The following is a 17,694-nucleotide window of genomic DNA, read 5'->3' on the forward strand; positions in this document are numbered from 1 at the left end:
CGGTCCATAGTCATTTCTGAGTCGGCCCATAGTCCTTTCTGAGTCGGCCCATAGTCCTTTCTGAGTCGGTCCATAGTCCTTTCTGAGTAGGACATACATCGGAAGTGAGTCGAATTTTCTTGTCGATCGACGGTCGGCCGACTACTTTTCTACTAGGACATTTCGACCTTTCAGAGTGGGGTGGCCCGACAGTAGGCCGACCTTTCTGTTTTAAGACACTAGCCGACGTCGGCCCGACTCTAAAATGCTACAGGGGAAGCGAAAGATAGAGAACTAACACACTTATGTGAAACATTATTATAAACTTGTGTCCCGTAAAATATAACGGATGCTACCTTGCCCCTTGGACCATCTCGTGTTGCATTATCCCTTTGGATTATTCCCTGCAGTGGCGAAACTAGCATGGGTGACACCTGGGGCGGATATCATAGCATGGGGTGACAACCGGGGTGGGTATCATGGTGTGCTACTTACTAGTCTCTAGTTTTTATTTTTTTCACGGTCGGGCGTCACCCCAAATCACGCCCAAACGGGTGGCACTCAAGGCGAGCCACCCCCCCCCCCCCTTAGCTACGCCACTGATTCCCGGCTGCTTTACCCCTTGGACCATCTCATGTTGCATTATCCCTTTGGGTTAGTCCCTGCCGCCTTACCCCTTGGACCATCTCGTGTTACATTATCCCTTTGGGTTAGTCCCTGCCGCCTTACCCCTTGGACCATCTCGTGTTACATTATCCCTTTGGGTTAGTCCCTGCCGCCTTACCCCTTGGACCATCTCGTGTTACATTATCCCTTTGGATTAGTCCCTGCCGCCTTACCCCTTGGACCATCTCGTGTTGCATTATCCCTTTGGGTTAGTCCCTGCCGCCTTACCCCTTGGACCATCTCGTGTTACATTATCCCTTTGGATTAGTCCCTGCCGCCTTACCCCTTGGACCATCTCGTGTTACATTATCCCTTTGGATTAGTCCCTGCCGCCTTACCCCTTGTACCATCTCGTGTTGCATTACCCCTTTGGATTAGTCTCTGCCGCCTTACCCCTTGGACCATCTCGTGTTACATTATCCCTTTGGATTAGTCCCTGCCGCCTTACCCCTTGGACCATCTCGTGTTACATTATCCCTTTGGATTAGTCCCTGCCGCCTTACCCCTTGGACCAGCTCGTGCTGGATATTGTTTTGGACAGTAGCGTACCGAGAAATTCATCAGACTATATATTACAGAGAGGTTGTAAATTTAGTGCAGTCAAAGCTTCGTCCAAGGAGGAGCTAATTGAGGAACCCCCTCTGTCTACGTCATTGGTTTTGAAGGAATACACTATGCTCATACACGAAGGAAGGGGGGTGAATGTCGAAGAGGGGAGGAACTTAACTCCTCTGTTTTTTGAGTAAAGATTAGTAATGAAAATAATATTCTTTAAACAATTTTCCCTTTTAAGGAATTTCAAAGCTAGGAAAGAAACATTTACCGTTAAGCAGATGTCCATGAACTCGTCAATAGTAACCACTCCGTCCTTATTAGCGTCCAGTTTCTGAGTACAATAGCGAAAAGTCAAATATAATGTATAGACAGAAGTAAATAATACATCTCTGACGATAGAAGTATTCATTATGTTATTTGCTTGAAGCATGTACCTTCGCAGGCTGAGTTTTCAAAATACGCTGAGAGATAAAAACTAATGCGGTATAAATAGCTCGTATACTAACTTTCTAAAACTATTATATCCAGAACATTTAATTATAATTTCGACCGGCTCTTACACATACGAATGAAATAAAAACAAAGGAACCACTATCTTTTTTAATATCTGAATCTAAATATCCCTACAAAGTGAAATATTTACTTTTTACATCGATAGAAGGAGTGATACACGTAGTAAATGTTGGCCGTTACTCCAAATATGCTGAAGATGGCGCTACGCAACCCTAGGGGCTTTCCCTCTTCTATTTCATAACGGCGCGCAACGCACGCTCGTTTAGAGCTTGGAGTTTGGATAAGAAATTATCGCTTTATTTATTTTTATCCACAAACGAAAATTATCCAAAAACACCGATTATTTTACATGTTTAATTGCTATATAGCCGTGGATAACATCCATGGATAAACAGTTAATCGTAATTTTTATGGTTAATCAAAACTTTAGCGGTTAATTTATCTGTTTCGCCGAGCTCTACGCTCGTTGGTAAGTGTTAATTTAGCTTCCATTGAAGGCACGTGTTTCATTTTGATGTACGAAATTAATAATAGAAACGTTTTTGTAGAAAACTAAAGCTATTACAGAATAAAGTTTGGTTTCCCCTCTCTGCAGTTCCTGAATGAAATGAAACTAATCAGTTAGATGTATACTTCTGTCGTATAAGATATACGTTATAAAGCAGTGGTCTGGAGTATCTCAAATATAGATGTGGTCACCTGAAATATCCTGTCAACGTGTTCTCTCAAAGAGCGCTCGTCGACGGCGGGGACAGACTTCCGTCCGAGCAAGGCGTACACGGAGCAGACCACTTCGTTCATCTCCTTCTTGGTGATGTTGCCGTCGCCGTTGACGTCGTACAGGGAAAACGCCCAACGCAACTTCTCTTGAGGGGTCCCGCGACACAACATCGACAGCCATTGGATGAAGTCCTGCGTCAAATCGTTCCCCACCGTAACATTAGTCCCAATAAAATACCAAACTTTCGTTCCGAAAAGTACCTTGAAGGTGATTGATCCGTTTCTGTTCTGGTCAAATGTCTTGAATACGTAATGAGCGTAGGCGTACGAATCTGAGGGTCAAATGCATTTTTGAAGTACGGGGTTTTAACGGATTATCATCTAGTGCCAGCTAGTAGCGACAAACACAGCACCCCACACCAGGAGAACGCAACCCGTCAAAAGTCTCGCATTTTCTTGCGTACAATTTTAATTGGTTAGACGCTTCAGCGCCTGCTGCCGTCGGAAGGGGAAAATTCGGAAATTGTCTTCCCCTAAAGGCTCGTCCAATGAAATTTGTACACAACACTGCGTTAGCGTGTTTAAAGGCTAGCTGCTTTTTGTGTTTGTTGCTCCTAGATGCCAATCACCCGAGCTTCTGTAACAGAAATATTTACTTATGGAAAGACACTTATATAAATTCCGAGCTTTGCCAGTCAAACTTAGGCTAAGGTAGCTTCGCTAAGCTAAGGTAGCTAAGCTAAGTTAGCTACGCTAAAGTAGCCTACTTGAGGACAATTAATTTTAAAATAACGTAATAATATAATTGAGACATTTACACAAGTAAGGAGATCGATTTGTTTAGATATTTAACCGATAAATTTGTAAGGTTTCGAACTTATATATCTATATTTATGGTTTGCAAGACATAAGTGAGATTACTATGTTCATTACACGTCTCTCAATATTCAGAAAGGGGGAGATGAATTTATAAAATGGTCTATTGACAGACGTCTTTAACGCTAATTATAAGCCGATTATTAGTCAAGTTAGATAAGCTTTTAATCAGGTAATATACACCTAAATACGTTCTTTGTCATCATACCTGATTTGATTTCAAAGGAAACATTTAGACCGTATGATTAAACCAAAGAACCATAACCTTCTTATGGACAAATCAGCGCATTGATCTATCTCTGTCAATAAACGAAGCGCAACCCGTTCGTCACAAGCGTAGTCTGCTTCTTTGAGGGGGAAACATTCCTTTGGTATTGTAGCGCCATCTATCGATTGCTTATTGAACTAATATGATGTTCCGGAGTATTATAGCTATTCTATTTACTCCTTCTGAAAAGGAAGTGTAAAGGAGTAAATCGGATTTTGTCGTCTGCTAGCCAGAATTTATCCGCTAAAAAGGCCACAGGCAGCCATTTTAGAAGAACGTTTTTACTCAGACTCAAACTATTCGCCGCTACAGAATCGGAGTAACATGGCGTCTTCTTACCCTACTCCGAAATCCCGGAACAAGCGACAAGAAACCACCTAGTGTCACTCCCTAAGTATAAATAAATGCATTCTTGAGATTTTATTCTATATTTTATGTTTAAATATTTGTATATTATTAAAAATAATTAAAAAGGCGAAATAATTATATTGGTAGTATAAAATAATTTTTTTATATAATTTCTTAAAAATAGTCTTGGGGCACGTGTATAGATAGCGCTAAACCGCAAAGGGATGTATTTTCCCCGACCTGAAACTGACGAACAAGTTGCACCAAAAATCTAAGGGAACTCACTGTTCAGGCTTTAAAAATCACGCTAATTTTAGTTCAATGTGGACCAACTTGGCGTCGCTGAAGTCGATTTCCGACGTAGTTTCGTTGAGAAGCTGGAGCGTTCACGTTCAATTGTGACAAAATGGCGCCGTTGTTGTCGCTTAAATGATTAGGCTAATTATGTTTTAGACCTTTTATTTTTGAAATTGATTCTTTAAAAGCTTAAGTAATGGTAATTAAATATTGTGTTATATAAAAATAACCGGTAAGCCCCGTATGGCTGAGGTTTTTTAATCAAATTCACTGGAATCCACTTCATTTCTAAACTTAATAAATTTAATGAACTTAAGCCTAACCTAACTTTCTCGCACGTACTGTCGACTAGGCCTCGTAGTGATAGTTGAACAGAATTCTTGAGGCACTTCAAAGCGGCTGGTATACCTCTGTAACTTAGGCCACGCCTACCGTGTCATAATATTGAGAACAGTGAGTCCCCTTAGATTCTTGGTCCATGGTTGCGCGAAAAACTGATAGTGCGTTGCCCTGTACATAAATCATTTTTATTTAAATAACCGTAAGGAAATATCCTGTGACGTTACAATATTACAATATGATTGAGCGGAACGAGCGAGCGAAGCGAGTGAGTGGAGAACTCATTGTCGTGATCTCGATGGGGAAATTTTTGTGTGTTCGTCCGTCGCCTTTGGGGGAGGGAAGAACGGGGCCGGTACACGAGAGGAAAGAGAAAATTTGACTGTGTGTTCGTCCGACGCCTTTGGAGAAGAACGGGGACGGCACAAGATAGGAGAGAAAAAAATTTCTTACTAACATTATAAATAATATCTTACTAACATTATAAATAATATCTTACTAACATTATAAATAATATTTTACTCACATTATAAATAATATCTTACTAACATTATAAATAATATCTTACTAACATTATAAATAATATCTTACTCGCATTATAAATAATATCTTACTCGCATTATAAATAATATCTTACTAACATTATAAATAATATCTTACTAACATTATAAATAATATCTTACTAACATTATAAATAATATCTTACTAACATTATAAATAATATCTTACTAACATTATAAATAATATCTTACTAACATTATAAATAATATCTTACTAACATTATAAATAATATCTTACTAACATTATAAATAATATCTTACTAACATTATAAATAATATCTTACTAACATTATAAATAATATCTTACTAACATTATAAATAATATCTTACTAACATTATAAATAATATCTTACTAACATTATAAATAATATCTTACTAACATTATAAATAATATCTTACTAACATTATAAATAATATCTTACTAACATTATAAATAATATCTTACTAACATTATAAATAATATCTTACTAACATTATAAATAATATCTTACTAACATTATAAATAATATCTTACTAACATTATAAATAATATCTTACTAACATTATAAATAATATCTTACTAACATTTTAAATAATATCTTACTAACATTATAAATAATATCTTACTAACATTATAAATAATATCTTACTCACATTATAAATAATATCTTACTCACATTATAAATAATATCTTACTCACATTATAAATAATATCTTACTAACATTATAAATAATATCTTACTAACATTATAAATAATATCTTACTAACATTATAAATAATATCTTACTAACATTATAAATAATATCTTACTAACATTATAAATAATATCTTACTCACATTATAAATAATATCTTACTAACATTATAAATAATATCTTACTCACATTATAAATAATATCTTACTAACATTATAAATAATATCTTACTAACATTATAAATAATATCTTACTAACATTATAAATAATATCTTACTCACATTATAAATAATATCTTACTAACATTATAAATAATATCTTACGAACATTATAAATAATATCTTACTAACATTATAAATAATATCTTACTAACATTATAAATAATATCTTACTAACATTATAAATAATATCTTACTAACATTATAAATAATATCTTACTAACATTATAAATAATATCTTACTAACATTATAAATAATATCTTACTAACATTATAAATAATATCTTACTAACATTATAAATAATATCTTACTAACATTATAAATAATATCTTACTAACATTATAAATAATATCTTACTAACATTATAAATAATATCTTACTAACATTATAAATAATATCTTACTAACATTATAAATAATATCTTACTCACATTATAAATAATATCTTACTCACATTATAAATAATATCTTACAAAACTTGTAATTAAGATCTTAGACATTCTTACTAACCTTATTAAATATGTTAAATATATTAAATGATTATGGTTGCGCGCGCGTTCCGCTCAAGTTTTTGTGGAGAAAACCGGTTCCGGGTTTGAGACGTCCTAGTTAGAACTTTTGATAATTTTATCATTTAAAAGATTATTGGTCGCACAATATCAGAACAATAATGGTATTTAAAGGGTCACCCAGGGCCGCCTTATCCATAAAAGGCAGACTAGGCAAAGTGCCTAGGGCCTACGAAAAAATTAGGAGATATTAGGGCCTACGATTCCATATAATAGTGCCTACGAAGGATGGAAAAGTCGGTAAATGAGAGATTTTGCCTAAGGCCTACGGAAAGGTTAAAATGGGCCTGGGGTCACCGAATCATTTGCAAAGTCAACCCGAAGCTCAGGTACCTCTTCCCCTTCCGTAACTCATGATAGCTGTTCCATAGCGAAAAATAGTAAACGCCGTTTTTGAAATTTTAGATATTTCAGTTTCTTTATTTTGATTAACATTATTTCTGATGGTAATGTTAGTAGTATATATTGTTATATCTCATCAGCAATATTGGGGGCCCTGTGCAAAGTAGAATTTGGGGCCCTAAAAAAATTAAGACATCGCTTTTGACTTGAAATAATTTTAATAAAAAATGGAAATAACATTTATTTCGAAGATGGGCCCCCTTAACCTAGGGCCCCTGTGCCATGGCCAGTGGAGGCGCTAGGGGGTAGGTCAGGTAGGCCACTGCCTACCTTAAAATTTATAGGGGCCCCAAAATTACCCTATAAGGGGCCCCAAATTGATCTAGAGATAAAATTATTTATAAATAACAATGGAACAAATGTCGATAATGTATTTAGAAAATTTTGAGGTATCTCCTAGTAAATAAAACCAGTTGTGTTATATTTGGACTCGTTTTACTGTTGTTAGAACTTTTTTGTTCGTCATGTACATCACTACTTTATTTTATTGAAGCATTTCGTTGGGAAAGGGGGGGCCCATTTATTTGGTTTGCCTACCCTCGCGAAAATTCCGGGCGCCGCCACTGGCCATGGCACACTGGGCACGCGTTAATACGACCCTGTCCAGGATTTTTTTAGCAGGCTGAAAGCAATTCGCGTATGTACTTAAACTATAACTTCTAACAAGAAATTTTTCAAATTGGCGTTTACTAGGTTTTGCAAGCGCCAGCTGAAATCCGACCAATAATAATTTAGCATTTTTCGTGCGATATGTATTTTGACTACCGCTAGTAATGACTGAAATTTGGCCTTTTAAGCTGCAACCTCAACTCGTACACTTGTTGAGTATTTTAATGCACAGGAAACGAATACTCACTTCCATAAGGAAAAAACTTGGCGAAAATTTGCCGGAACGTGTCTTCGTCCACAAACCCCGTCGGACATTCCTAGCAAAATTGGACACAATTAGAATCACAATTCCATAAAAGCATCGCAATTAAATCATTGCAAATTAATTAATCACTTAATTAGTATTCGGTACTAAACGTTTATTTAAATAAAAATGGTTTCAGCAAAACAAAATCCTCAACTGATTTCAGACTTTTGGGGTATGTAAAATTAAACTGGAGGATTTGCCACCTAGGAGCAACAAACACAAGGAGAACGCAGCTAGCCTTTAAACACGCTAAGGCAGTGTTGCGTACAAATTTCATTGGACGAGCCTTTACGTTGCACGTTTTACGGAAAGGGGGGAAGACAATTTCCGAATTTTCCCCTTCCGACGGCAGCAGGCGCTAAAGCGTCTAACCAATGAAAATTGTACGCAAGAAAATCCACAACTTTTGACGGATTGCGTTCTCCTTGTGTGGGGTGCTGGGTTTGTTGCTCCTAGGTGTCAGCTAGGAGCAACAAACACAAGGAGAACGCGGTTAGCCTTTAAACACGCTAAGGCAGTGTTGTGTACAAATTTCATTGGACGAGCCTTTACGCTGAACGTTTTACGGGCGGGGGAAGACAATTTCTGAATGTTCCTTTCCGACGGCAGCAGGCGCTAAAGCGGCTAACCAATGAAAACTGTACGCAAGAAAATCCACGACTTTTGACGGATTGCGTTCTCTTTGTGTGGGTAGCTGCGTTTGTTGCTCCTAGTTGCGACCACCCTCCAACGTAATTTAACCCGGCCACCTGAATTAAGGGCAATGATAGTTGCTAACTTGCTAGATGACTCGAGCTTAGAGTGGTGCCTTGGGTATTAGCCTAGCTGATAAAAATTAGCACAGATGAATAACTTCTTAAGAGTTATAATAGTGGTGTTCTAGAAAACGAGACACGTATGAGATCTATGGAAGGTAATAAATTAAAGAGCCAATCCACCTCGGCAGGACGTGTCAATTATCGCTAATGAAGCGGACACCCATATTACACCGCCACTTCCCGATAAAATGAAAACAATCGAATTAAAAATTCAACGCGGCTAAAACCCGCCCCATGTTGGATAGATATACTCGGCGAATTAAATTTAGCGATATAGCGTAATCGTAACGAGTCTAGCGACCTTTCGACCTTTGGCGGACGCGCCGCGTTATGACACGCTTAATCGATGGAAGCTGACGGTCATTACGTGGAATTACGACGCTGTCCGGCCCTCGCGACTTTTTCGGACCTTCGAAGGAAACTATCAAAGGGGGCGGTTTCCCTTCTTTTCCTGTTATGTCGAAAAATGGTCAGCGGAATCGCCGCTGGTCGGAGCCGGATGCTGACCCTTCTTTTCTGTCGCACGGCCCGTTTATATCGCGCTTCCGGGCAAGGACCTTCCCCCGGTTTAGTGTATAACGAAGATTAGCCGGATTTAGCCGCCGGTGAAATCCCACAAATGAATCACGCTACGAACTACCCGCGCGTACAGGACTGTACGCGTACATGGGTGGCGCTGTAATCGCCGCAACAACGCCTGCCATTTCAGACACATTGAAGCTCGAGACTAGGCTCGGCCTTAGAGGATTTACTAGTCGATATTGTTACGCGAAATAACCGTAATTACGTCGTCTGCTAGACTGAATAAAATTGGCTTTACACTGGGAAAAATAAAAGTTTATAAAACGACTAATATTGGACTTTTAATTTATTTCAAACCATTTAGGTACTAAAAAAGGTATAATAATTTATTTTAGACGCATTTTACTCTTCCGTGTTGACTACAATACCTTTTGGAGTATTGAAAGGGAAGTAGCCCTAAGAGTAAACCTTTTACAGTACTTGTGGTAAAGATATAAAAAAGTTCCGTTTTTACTTTTAGTCCTTTTGAATACTATTTAATAGTTCTTTTTATAAAGTATCGTGGCCTTCTTGTTGAAATGTTGCTCTTACGTCACAGTCTCTTACTTTTACGAGTCTACGAGCGCGTGCTACAGTCGCCAGAGGAATATAGGCAAATCACGCGCGCGAAGAATAAGCCGGGTCTAGGGACGTAGGAGCAGCATTTTAACAAGTTGGGAATGACCACTTTTTTTTTATAAAAACAACTATTCTCTTAAACGAAGAAAAATATCAATTTCGACAATAGTATTTGAATACTACGTCATTTCCGTTTTAAATATTTTCTTTAAAATAACACAATGCGAACAGTTAAGTCTTTAAAAAATTGATTACCGATTTTAAAATTTACGATTATATGAGATATTGATTACGGCGTCAAACTATGCGTATCCAAATAGGAGTGAAGCAGATAAAATGCACATAAAATGCCAAAATACTTAATGATATTTTACGTTTTACAACCCCCCTACCGAAAACCAGATTAATCTGGACATGTTAATGGTTAATATATCAAATCGTATTGAATAATTAAAATAAATAAATAAATAAGGGCATATAAAGGTCTGAAAATCGATTTGAGAAGGTCTAACTTCTAACTGTGTAGTAAAATGTATAAAGAGTATAAATTAAGTGCTTAAACACTCCACGAAAGGACTGAATTTGGAGAGCAAAGAATTGTCTAACTATTGGAAAAGTTTTAACCACTTTAGAGGTATAAAATAAAATCAGGTCACTTCCTTGATTAACGACGCACCCCTCGAAAGAGTAAATCTTATTTAATCATGATTCAATGATTAAATTCTGATTAGTATGATTAAATTTCAATTAGATATTTGAACGAGAATCGGAATGACTATATTGGTGATTAGAATGTCGTACGTAGTGTTGTATTAAGTCGGAAAAATTTCCGGAAAATGACCGAGGCCTTTTTCCCCGAAAATTTTACGTATTTTTCTGCAAAAATCCATTCCATGATTAGTCTAATATATTGTTTGCAAATTGAAACAAAGCGGCATTTTCGCCTCATTTTTTCGGATCTAAAATAAAACTAAACCTCTAGACTAGCGTTAAACTGATTAACAATGTAACACTATTAATGTTTTGTAGTATGTTTACTGATATTAGACATTTTATATCGATAAATAATTAAAAACATTAAAAACCCCTAAAAAGTAATTTATGTTTAAATTTTTATTTTTCCGATTTGCGGAATTCGGAAAATTTTCTGCATTTTATTTTTCCGAAAAATAGTTCTTTTTGTAAAATAACGTGGCCTTCTTGTTGAAATGTTGCTCTTACGTCACAGTCTCTTACTTTGACAAGCCTACGAGCGCTCGCTACAGTCGCGAGGAATATAGCTTTTTCTAGAGCGCGTGCAAATCGCTCGTGCGAAGAATACACTAATAAAGCTGGGTCTTGTGACGTAAGAGCAACAGTTTAACAAGTTGGGCAAGACCACTTTTTATTTTATAAAATCAACTATTAACAACACTAAATTATTATAATTGTGCGTGATTAGAACGAGCAGATTAGAATAATTTAATATGAAAAAAAAGTAGTTCCTTTTACAATGTTACCTTAATTACTAAGCTGTGATAACTCGTGTTACAAAGCTGTGATTAGTGTGATAACTCGTGTTACAAAGCTGTGATTAGTGTTATAACTCGTGTTACAAAGCTGTGATTAGTGCGATAACTCGTGTTACAAAGCTGTGATAACTCGTGTTACAAAGCTGTGATTAGTGTGATAACTCGTGTTACAAAGCTGTGATTAGTGTGATAACTCGTGTTACAAAGCTGTGATTAGTGTGATAACTCGTGTTACAAAGCTGTGATTAGTGTGATAACTCGTGTTACAAAGCTGTAATGTTTTCAATAAAATGTGATAAGTTATTTTTTCAATCATTTCAATCAAACACAATTGCGATTTGCGATAGAACCATCAATATTAATAATTAATATTAAATTATCGTACTTTAGTTTTGATTTTAATTATAAAATATCGATTCAACCGATTAAAATGATTAAATCTGATTAAAATGATTAAATCTGATTAAAATGATTAAATCTGATTAAAATGATTAAATCTGATTAAAATGATTAAATCTGATTAAAATGATTAAATCTGATTAAAATGATTAAATCTGATTAAAATGATTAAATCTGATTAAAATGATTAAATCTGATTAAAATGATTAAATCTGATTAAAATGATTAAATATGAATAAAATGATTAAATCTGATTAAAATGATTAAATCTGATTAAAATGATTAAATCTGATTAAAATGATTAAATATGAATAAAATGATTAAATCTGAATAAAATGATTAAATCTGAATAAAATTATTAAATCTCGTTTAAATCGTGATTACCCTGATTTAATCACGATTAGCCTGATTTAATCATTTTACTATGATTAAGACGCACCCAAAATGGAAGTGACCTGCCCCTCGTATAAACGATATTTTAGCGTATTTCGTCACGCACTATTTTTTCATTCAAAAATGCATAATAATAATAATGCGAATAATATGAACAACATTGGAAAACGATTACCTCTCCAGTATCAGATGTAATATATATTTACGCAATCACTCAACGTAATTACCACATTGCTTTTACAATATGGTAGATAATTTCTAAGGCAACCTCAAATTGATGTTAAATTCCTCTTAACCTAAAAGGAAGTTATTTTAAATTGAATTTAATAGCTAGCGTCTTTCCAACTTTCGCGATAAAAAAGTCCATTAGATCGATTCCAACAATAAATTCCCGATTTGCCAGCGGCACTTTGAAGGAGATTACTTTCAATTGAATTTATGAAGCCGACAAAAGTTCGAGACTTAAACGGCGTACGGTGCATTAAGACTAAAAGCCAAAATACATCTAGAAAGAGACGTAATTAATAGATTAACCTAAATACGGAATCCTACAGTTTATTTTTCCACCGCGTAGGCGCTGCTAAAACCTCCGCAACCGAAAGCCATCCGGAATAAGAAAGGCAACTACTTTACGAATGGTTTTACGCCGGATTGAATCTTTTGTTTCTGGAAATCATGGAAGCCCTTTTTGGGGCCCGGGGCTGAGACCGGGGGGGGGGGGGGGGGCTGGTGGAAATAGGGCTTTTTAGCCTCGGCTTTTTCTTTCGCTACGACCTCAAACTCTGATAAAAGGAACGCACTTTCGCGAAACCCTTTGCCCTAAAACGGAGTCAGAGATTCGCGTAGGCGAAGGCGAAAGGTGTTAAAAAGAAAGGATTTGCGAACGAAGGCGAAATGCTTCAATTAATCTTGCACAAGCAAATTTCATTTTGATCATTCCTAACTTCGTTACGCAGGAAAATGTTCGTTCTCTCTCGCGAAGAAAGCGGTTAGGTTCTAAGAAAATATCCGTACATATATAGATCCGTACGTCGTAGAACTGAAAAAAGTCAAATAAAATAAGATCATTTGATAAGGTATGAATAAAACCGTATTTCTTTATACCAAGATTGTGTTTACTTATAGGTAATTAGCATAATTAAAATAAGTATGACAATTAGCAAAAATTATCACCGAACCGAGCGCACCGAACTGATTTCCAGAGCTTTGTACAAACAAAGTTTAGTTCAGCGCAGTGTCTAAATATTCCCAAGGCGAAAAATACTACTACCAAGAACTAACAAGGAGAGTACCCGAGGTGTTTATTGCCGATTTGGTTCAAAGTCGGCCGTAATGTAGACCTATATGAGATATCAAATTTCCCAAAAGGAGACGTTGCACTACCCATTCGATTTGCCATGGAAACCGAAAATGTTTTTGACCACTTACAACCAAAATAAGATTTTTTCCTTATTTTACCCAAAATTTGTTACAAATTTACCCCAAAAATGTTCCAATTTACCCAAACTTTATGAAATTTACCTAAATTTGGTACAAATTACACATTTCGTAATTTTCAAAATTTTAAAAATTTTCGTAACTAGGACCCTGTGAAACCGAGAAAATCCCATGCTTTTTTAAATGGAGATTTTATAGTTTTAAGTGATCAAAAACATTTTCGGTTGCTATAGCAAAACGAAGGGGTAGTGCAACGTCTCCTTTTGGGAAATTTCATATCTCATATAGGTCTACATTACCAGGGGCGTAGGAACCGGGAGGGGCAGGGAGGCAAGGCCCCTCCCTAGAATTTTGCTGGGAGGGGCAACTAATGTTATTGCCCCCTCCAACCTTTGGTCAGTTGAAATCTTCAAAAGGCTCAAATTATCATTTTAAAAGCATATACAGTTTATAGAACCTCAACTGTGTTTAAATTTCAGTCTTTTCCCGCCAATTTACATAGTAGTAACAAGTACACACGCATTCGGAGAAGCTACATTCCATTAAAAATTAAAAACCATTCTCCAGACCCCTTTTCGTTTATCTTTGCCCCCTCCAACTTCTAGAACGTTCTTACGCCCCTGTACATTACACCCGACTTTGAACAAAATCGGCCATAAACACACAATTCCATAAAAGCATCGCAATTAAATCATTGCAAATTAATTAATCACTTAATTAGTATTCGGTACTAAACGTTTATTTAAATAAAAATGGTTTCAGCAAAACAAAATCCTCAACTGATTTCAGACTTTTGGGGTATGTAAAATTAAACTGGAGGATTTGCCACCTAGGAGCAACAAACACAAGGAGAACGCAGCTAGCCTTTAAACACGCTAACGAAGGGTTGTGTACGAATTTCATTGGACGAGCATCACGAGCCTTTACGCTGAACGTTTTACGGGCGGGGGGAAGACAATTTCCAAATTTTCCCCTTCCGACGGCAGCAAACAATAAAGCGTCTAACCAATGAAAACTGAAAATCCACGACTTTTGACGGGTTGCGTTCTCCTTGTGTGGGTAGCTGCGTTTGTTGCTCCTAGGTGTCAGCTAGGAGCAACAAACACAAGGATAACGCAGTTAGCATTTAAACACGCTAACGCAGTGTTGTGTACAAATTTCATTGGACGAACCTTTACGCTGAACGTTTTACGGGCGGGGGGGGGGGGGAGACAATTTCTGAATTTTTCCCTTCCGACGGGAGCAGGCGCTAAAGCGTCTAACCAATGAAAACTGTACGCGAGAAAATCCACGACTTTTGACGGGTTGCGTTCTCCTTGTGTGGGGTGTTGTGTTTGTTGCTCCTAGGTGTCATAGTCGAAAAACGTTCCGTCATATAATTAATATTAAAACACTAGGAACTGTCATACTTTTTCTATTATGTTACTTTGGTTTATGCTATGTAGTTTCGGTTTTTAGCGTTTCTTCCGCAATCCACCAGATGGTCTGCCAGTAAGCTACACCCTTTATACGTCAATCAAATCGGTCCGCTTATCTCATTGGTTCCCTAAAATTACGTCTTCGGACTCGATTGAAGCACAGGCAAATGACGTTTTAGCTGCCCCCCTCTGAAAAACCGCTTTAATTATTATGTACTACTAGATAATTTTCTCGGCTTTCACCGGGCGACTGTCGCCCCGAAGAGCAATTATTACTTGGGATCATTTACATCTATCGCCTGCTGATTTCATTTTAGCGTAAAAATATCCGTGCACATAATTAAAATTAAAGTTTGCTTTAAGAAATACAAGAAATAGTACCAGGGTTGTTCAAAATACTTTTTTTTTCAAAATGGAAAATGCAAAATACAAAATGCGTTTTGAGAAGTGGTTTTCCTAAATGCAAAATGTAAAATGTAAAAGGGTTTTTGCAGCTCAAAATAAAAATTCTAAATGCATTTTGAAAACGGTTTTTCAAAATGCAAAATGTAATAATTATTTACTAATTAATTATTAATTAATTATTAAAAATTAATTTGTTATTATTATTAATTAGTTATTAATAATAATTACGTAGAAATTTTAAAATCATCCAGCCAGCCAGGCTGCGCAGCGTGGAAAATAAAGCGGTTGCACTGTACGAATGTTCATCTGCTTCTGAGTAAGTGAGTAACGCAGTATCGCAATCTATGATTACTTGGGAGTAAATAGCAGAAGAACTTTCTCTACAAGAGCTGCGATGAGGGTAGCAGAGTAAAAACATTTTGTTTTTCCACATATCAAACGCAAAAAATACAAAATGCAAAATAGTTTCCTAGAAACATAAAATGCAAAATAGTTTCCTAGAAACATAAAATGCAAAATAGTTTCCTAGAAACATAAAATGCAAAATAGTTTCCTAGAAACACAAAATGCAAAATAGTTTCCTAGAAACATAAAATGCAAAATAGTTTCCTAGAAACATAAAATGAAAAATAGTTTCCTAGAAACATAAAATGCAAAATAGTTTCCTAGAAACATAAAATGCAAAATAGTTTCCTAGAAACACAAAATGCAAAATAGTTTCCTAGAAACATAAAATGCAAAATAGTTTCCTAGAAACACAAAATACAAAATAGTTTCCTAGAAACATAAAATGCAAAATAGTTTCCTAGAAACATAAAATGCAAAATAGTTTCCTAGAAACATAAAATGCAAAATAGTTTCCTAGAAACACAAAATACAAAATAGTTTCCTAGAAACATAAAATGCAAAATAGTTTCCTAGAAACATAAAATGCAAAATAGTTTCCTAGAAACACAAAATGCAAAATAGTTTCCTAGAAACACAAAATGCAAAATAGTTTCCTAGAAACACAAAATGCAAAATAGTTTCCTAGAAACACAAAATGCAAAATAGTTTCCTAGAAACACAAAATGCAAAATAGTTTCATAGAAACACAAAATACAAAATAGTTTCCTAGAAACACAAAATGCAAAATAGTTTCCTAGAAACACAAAATGCAAAATAGTTTCCTAGAAACACAAAATGCAAAATAGTTTCCTAGAAACACAAAATGCAAAATAGTTTCCTAGAAACATAAAATGCAAAATAGTTTCCTAGAAACATAAAATGCAAAATAGTTTCCTAGAAACATAAAATGCAAAATGTAAAATGCAAAACACTTTTTCTAACTCAAAATGCAAAATGTAAAATGCAAAACACTTTTTCTAACTCAAAATGCAAAATGCAAAATGCAATTTCGCATTTTTTCAAAATCCATTTCGAACAACCCTGAGAATTACAACAAGCTGGAAACGCCCGATTGAAGCGATGCCAGATTAGGCTTACGTTCCGATAGAATCACGGTAAAGATTGCATCCCTCGTCGCCCGCCTGCAATCCCGAATTCCGAGAGACGGAGCGACCAGAAACCGGCTCCCGTTCATTTTTCCGCCCATTGAAGTTCGCCGAATCGGAGAGAGCGCCTAATTTGCTCTCACGGCGCGCGGAGTCTTCAGAAAAAGTGCCGCCAAAAAAAGGTGATAATCCTTACGCCAACCAGGGATTGGACACCATTATTTTCGACACGGAAAAGGTTGCCGAAAGGCCAAATACAGTCCGGCGCTTAAGTCGCCATCTACATTCGTGGAACCGGTAAAAGCGCTGTAATAATATTTTGATATTAATTTTAATTTAGCCCTTAATTTCATTTAATTAATTTAGCTCTTAATTTAATTTAATTAATTTAGCTCTTAATTTCATTTAGTTAATTTAGCTCTTAATTTCATTTAATTAATTTAGCTCTTAATTTCATTTAGTTAATTTAGCTCTTAATTTCATTTAATTAATTTAGATCTTAATTTCATTTAATTAATTTAGCTCTTAATTTCATTTAATTAATTTAGCTCTTAATTTGAATTTAATATTAATTTGAATTTAATATTAATTTGAATATAATATTAATTTGAATATAATATTAATTTGAATATAATATTAATTTGAATTTAATATTAATTTGAATTTAATATTAATTTGAATTTAATATTAATTTGAATTTTCTTTTTTAATAATTATTAATTGGTTTTTTATTTTTTATTAATTTTAATTTATTTCTTTTTGATTTAATATTAATTCAAT

The 17,694-nt window shown here is 35.4% G+C and overlaps 1 protein-coding gene across 1 annotated transcript in view; it reads right to left on the reverse strand.

Moving 5' to 3' along the window:
* Positions 1-17,694, reverse strand: part of LOC149948579 (A-type potassium channel modulatory protein KCNIP1-like) — a 37,855-nt gene that overhangs the window by 5,819 nt on the left and 14,342 nt on the right. The window contains exons 2-5 of the mRNA XM_090172198.1: positions 7,841-7,910; positions 2,695-2,765; positions 2,413-2,625; positions 1,469-1,531 (exon numbers count right to left, since the gene is read on the reverse strand). Of these exons, the coding sequence (XP_090028324.1) occupies positions 1,469-1,531; positions 2,413-2,625; positions 2,695-2,765; positions 7,841-7,910 (417 nt within the window). The remainder of the gene's footprint in view (positions 1-1,468; positions 1,532-2,412; positions 2,626-2,694; positions 2,766-7,840; positions 7,911-17,694) is intronic.

This window comes from Leiobunum rupestre, chromosome 4, assembly GCF_980474605.1.
Source record: "Leiobunum rupestre chromosome 4, qqLeiRupe1.1.hap1, whole genome shotgun sequence".
Lineage (NCBI taxonomy): Eukaryota > Metazoa > Arthropoda > Arachnida > Opiliones > Sclerosomatidae > Leiobunum > Leiobunum rupestre.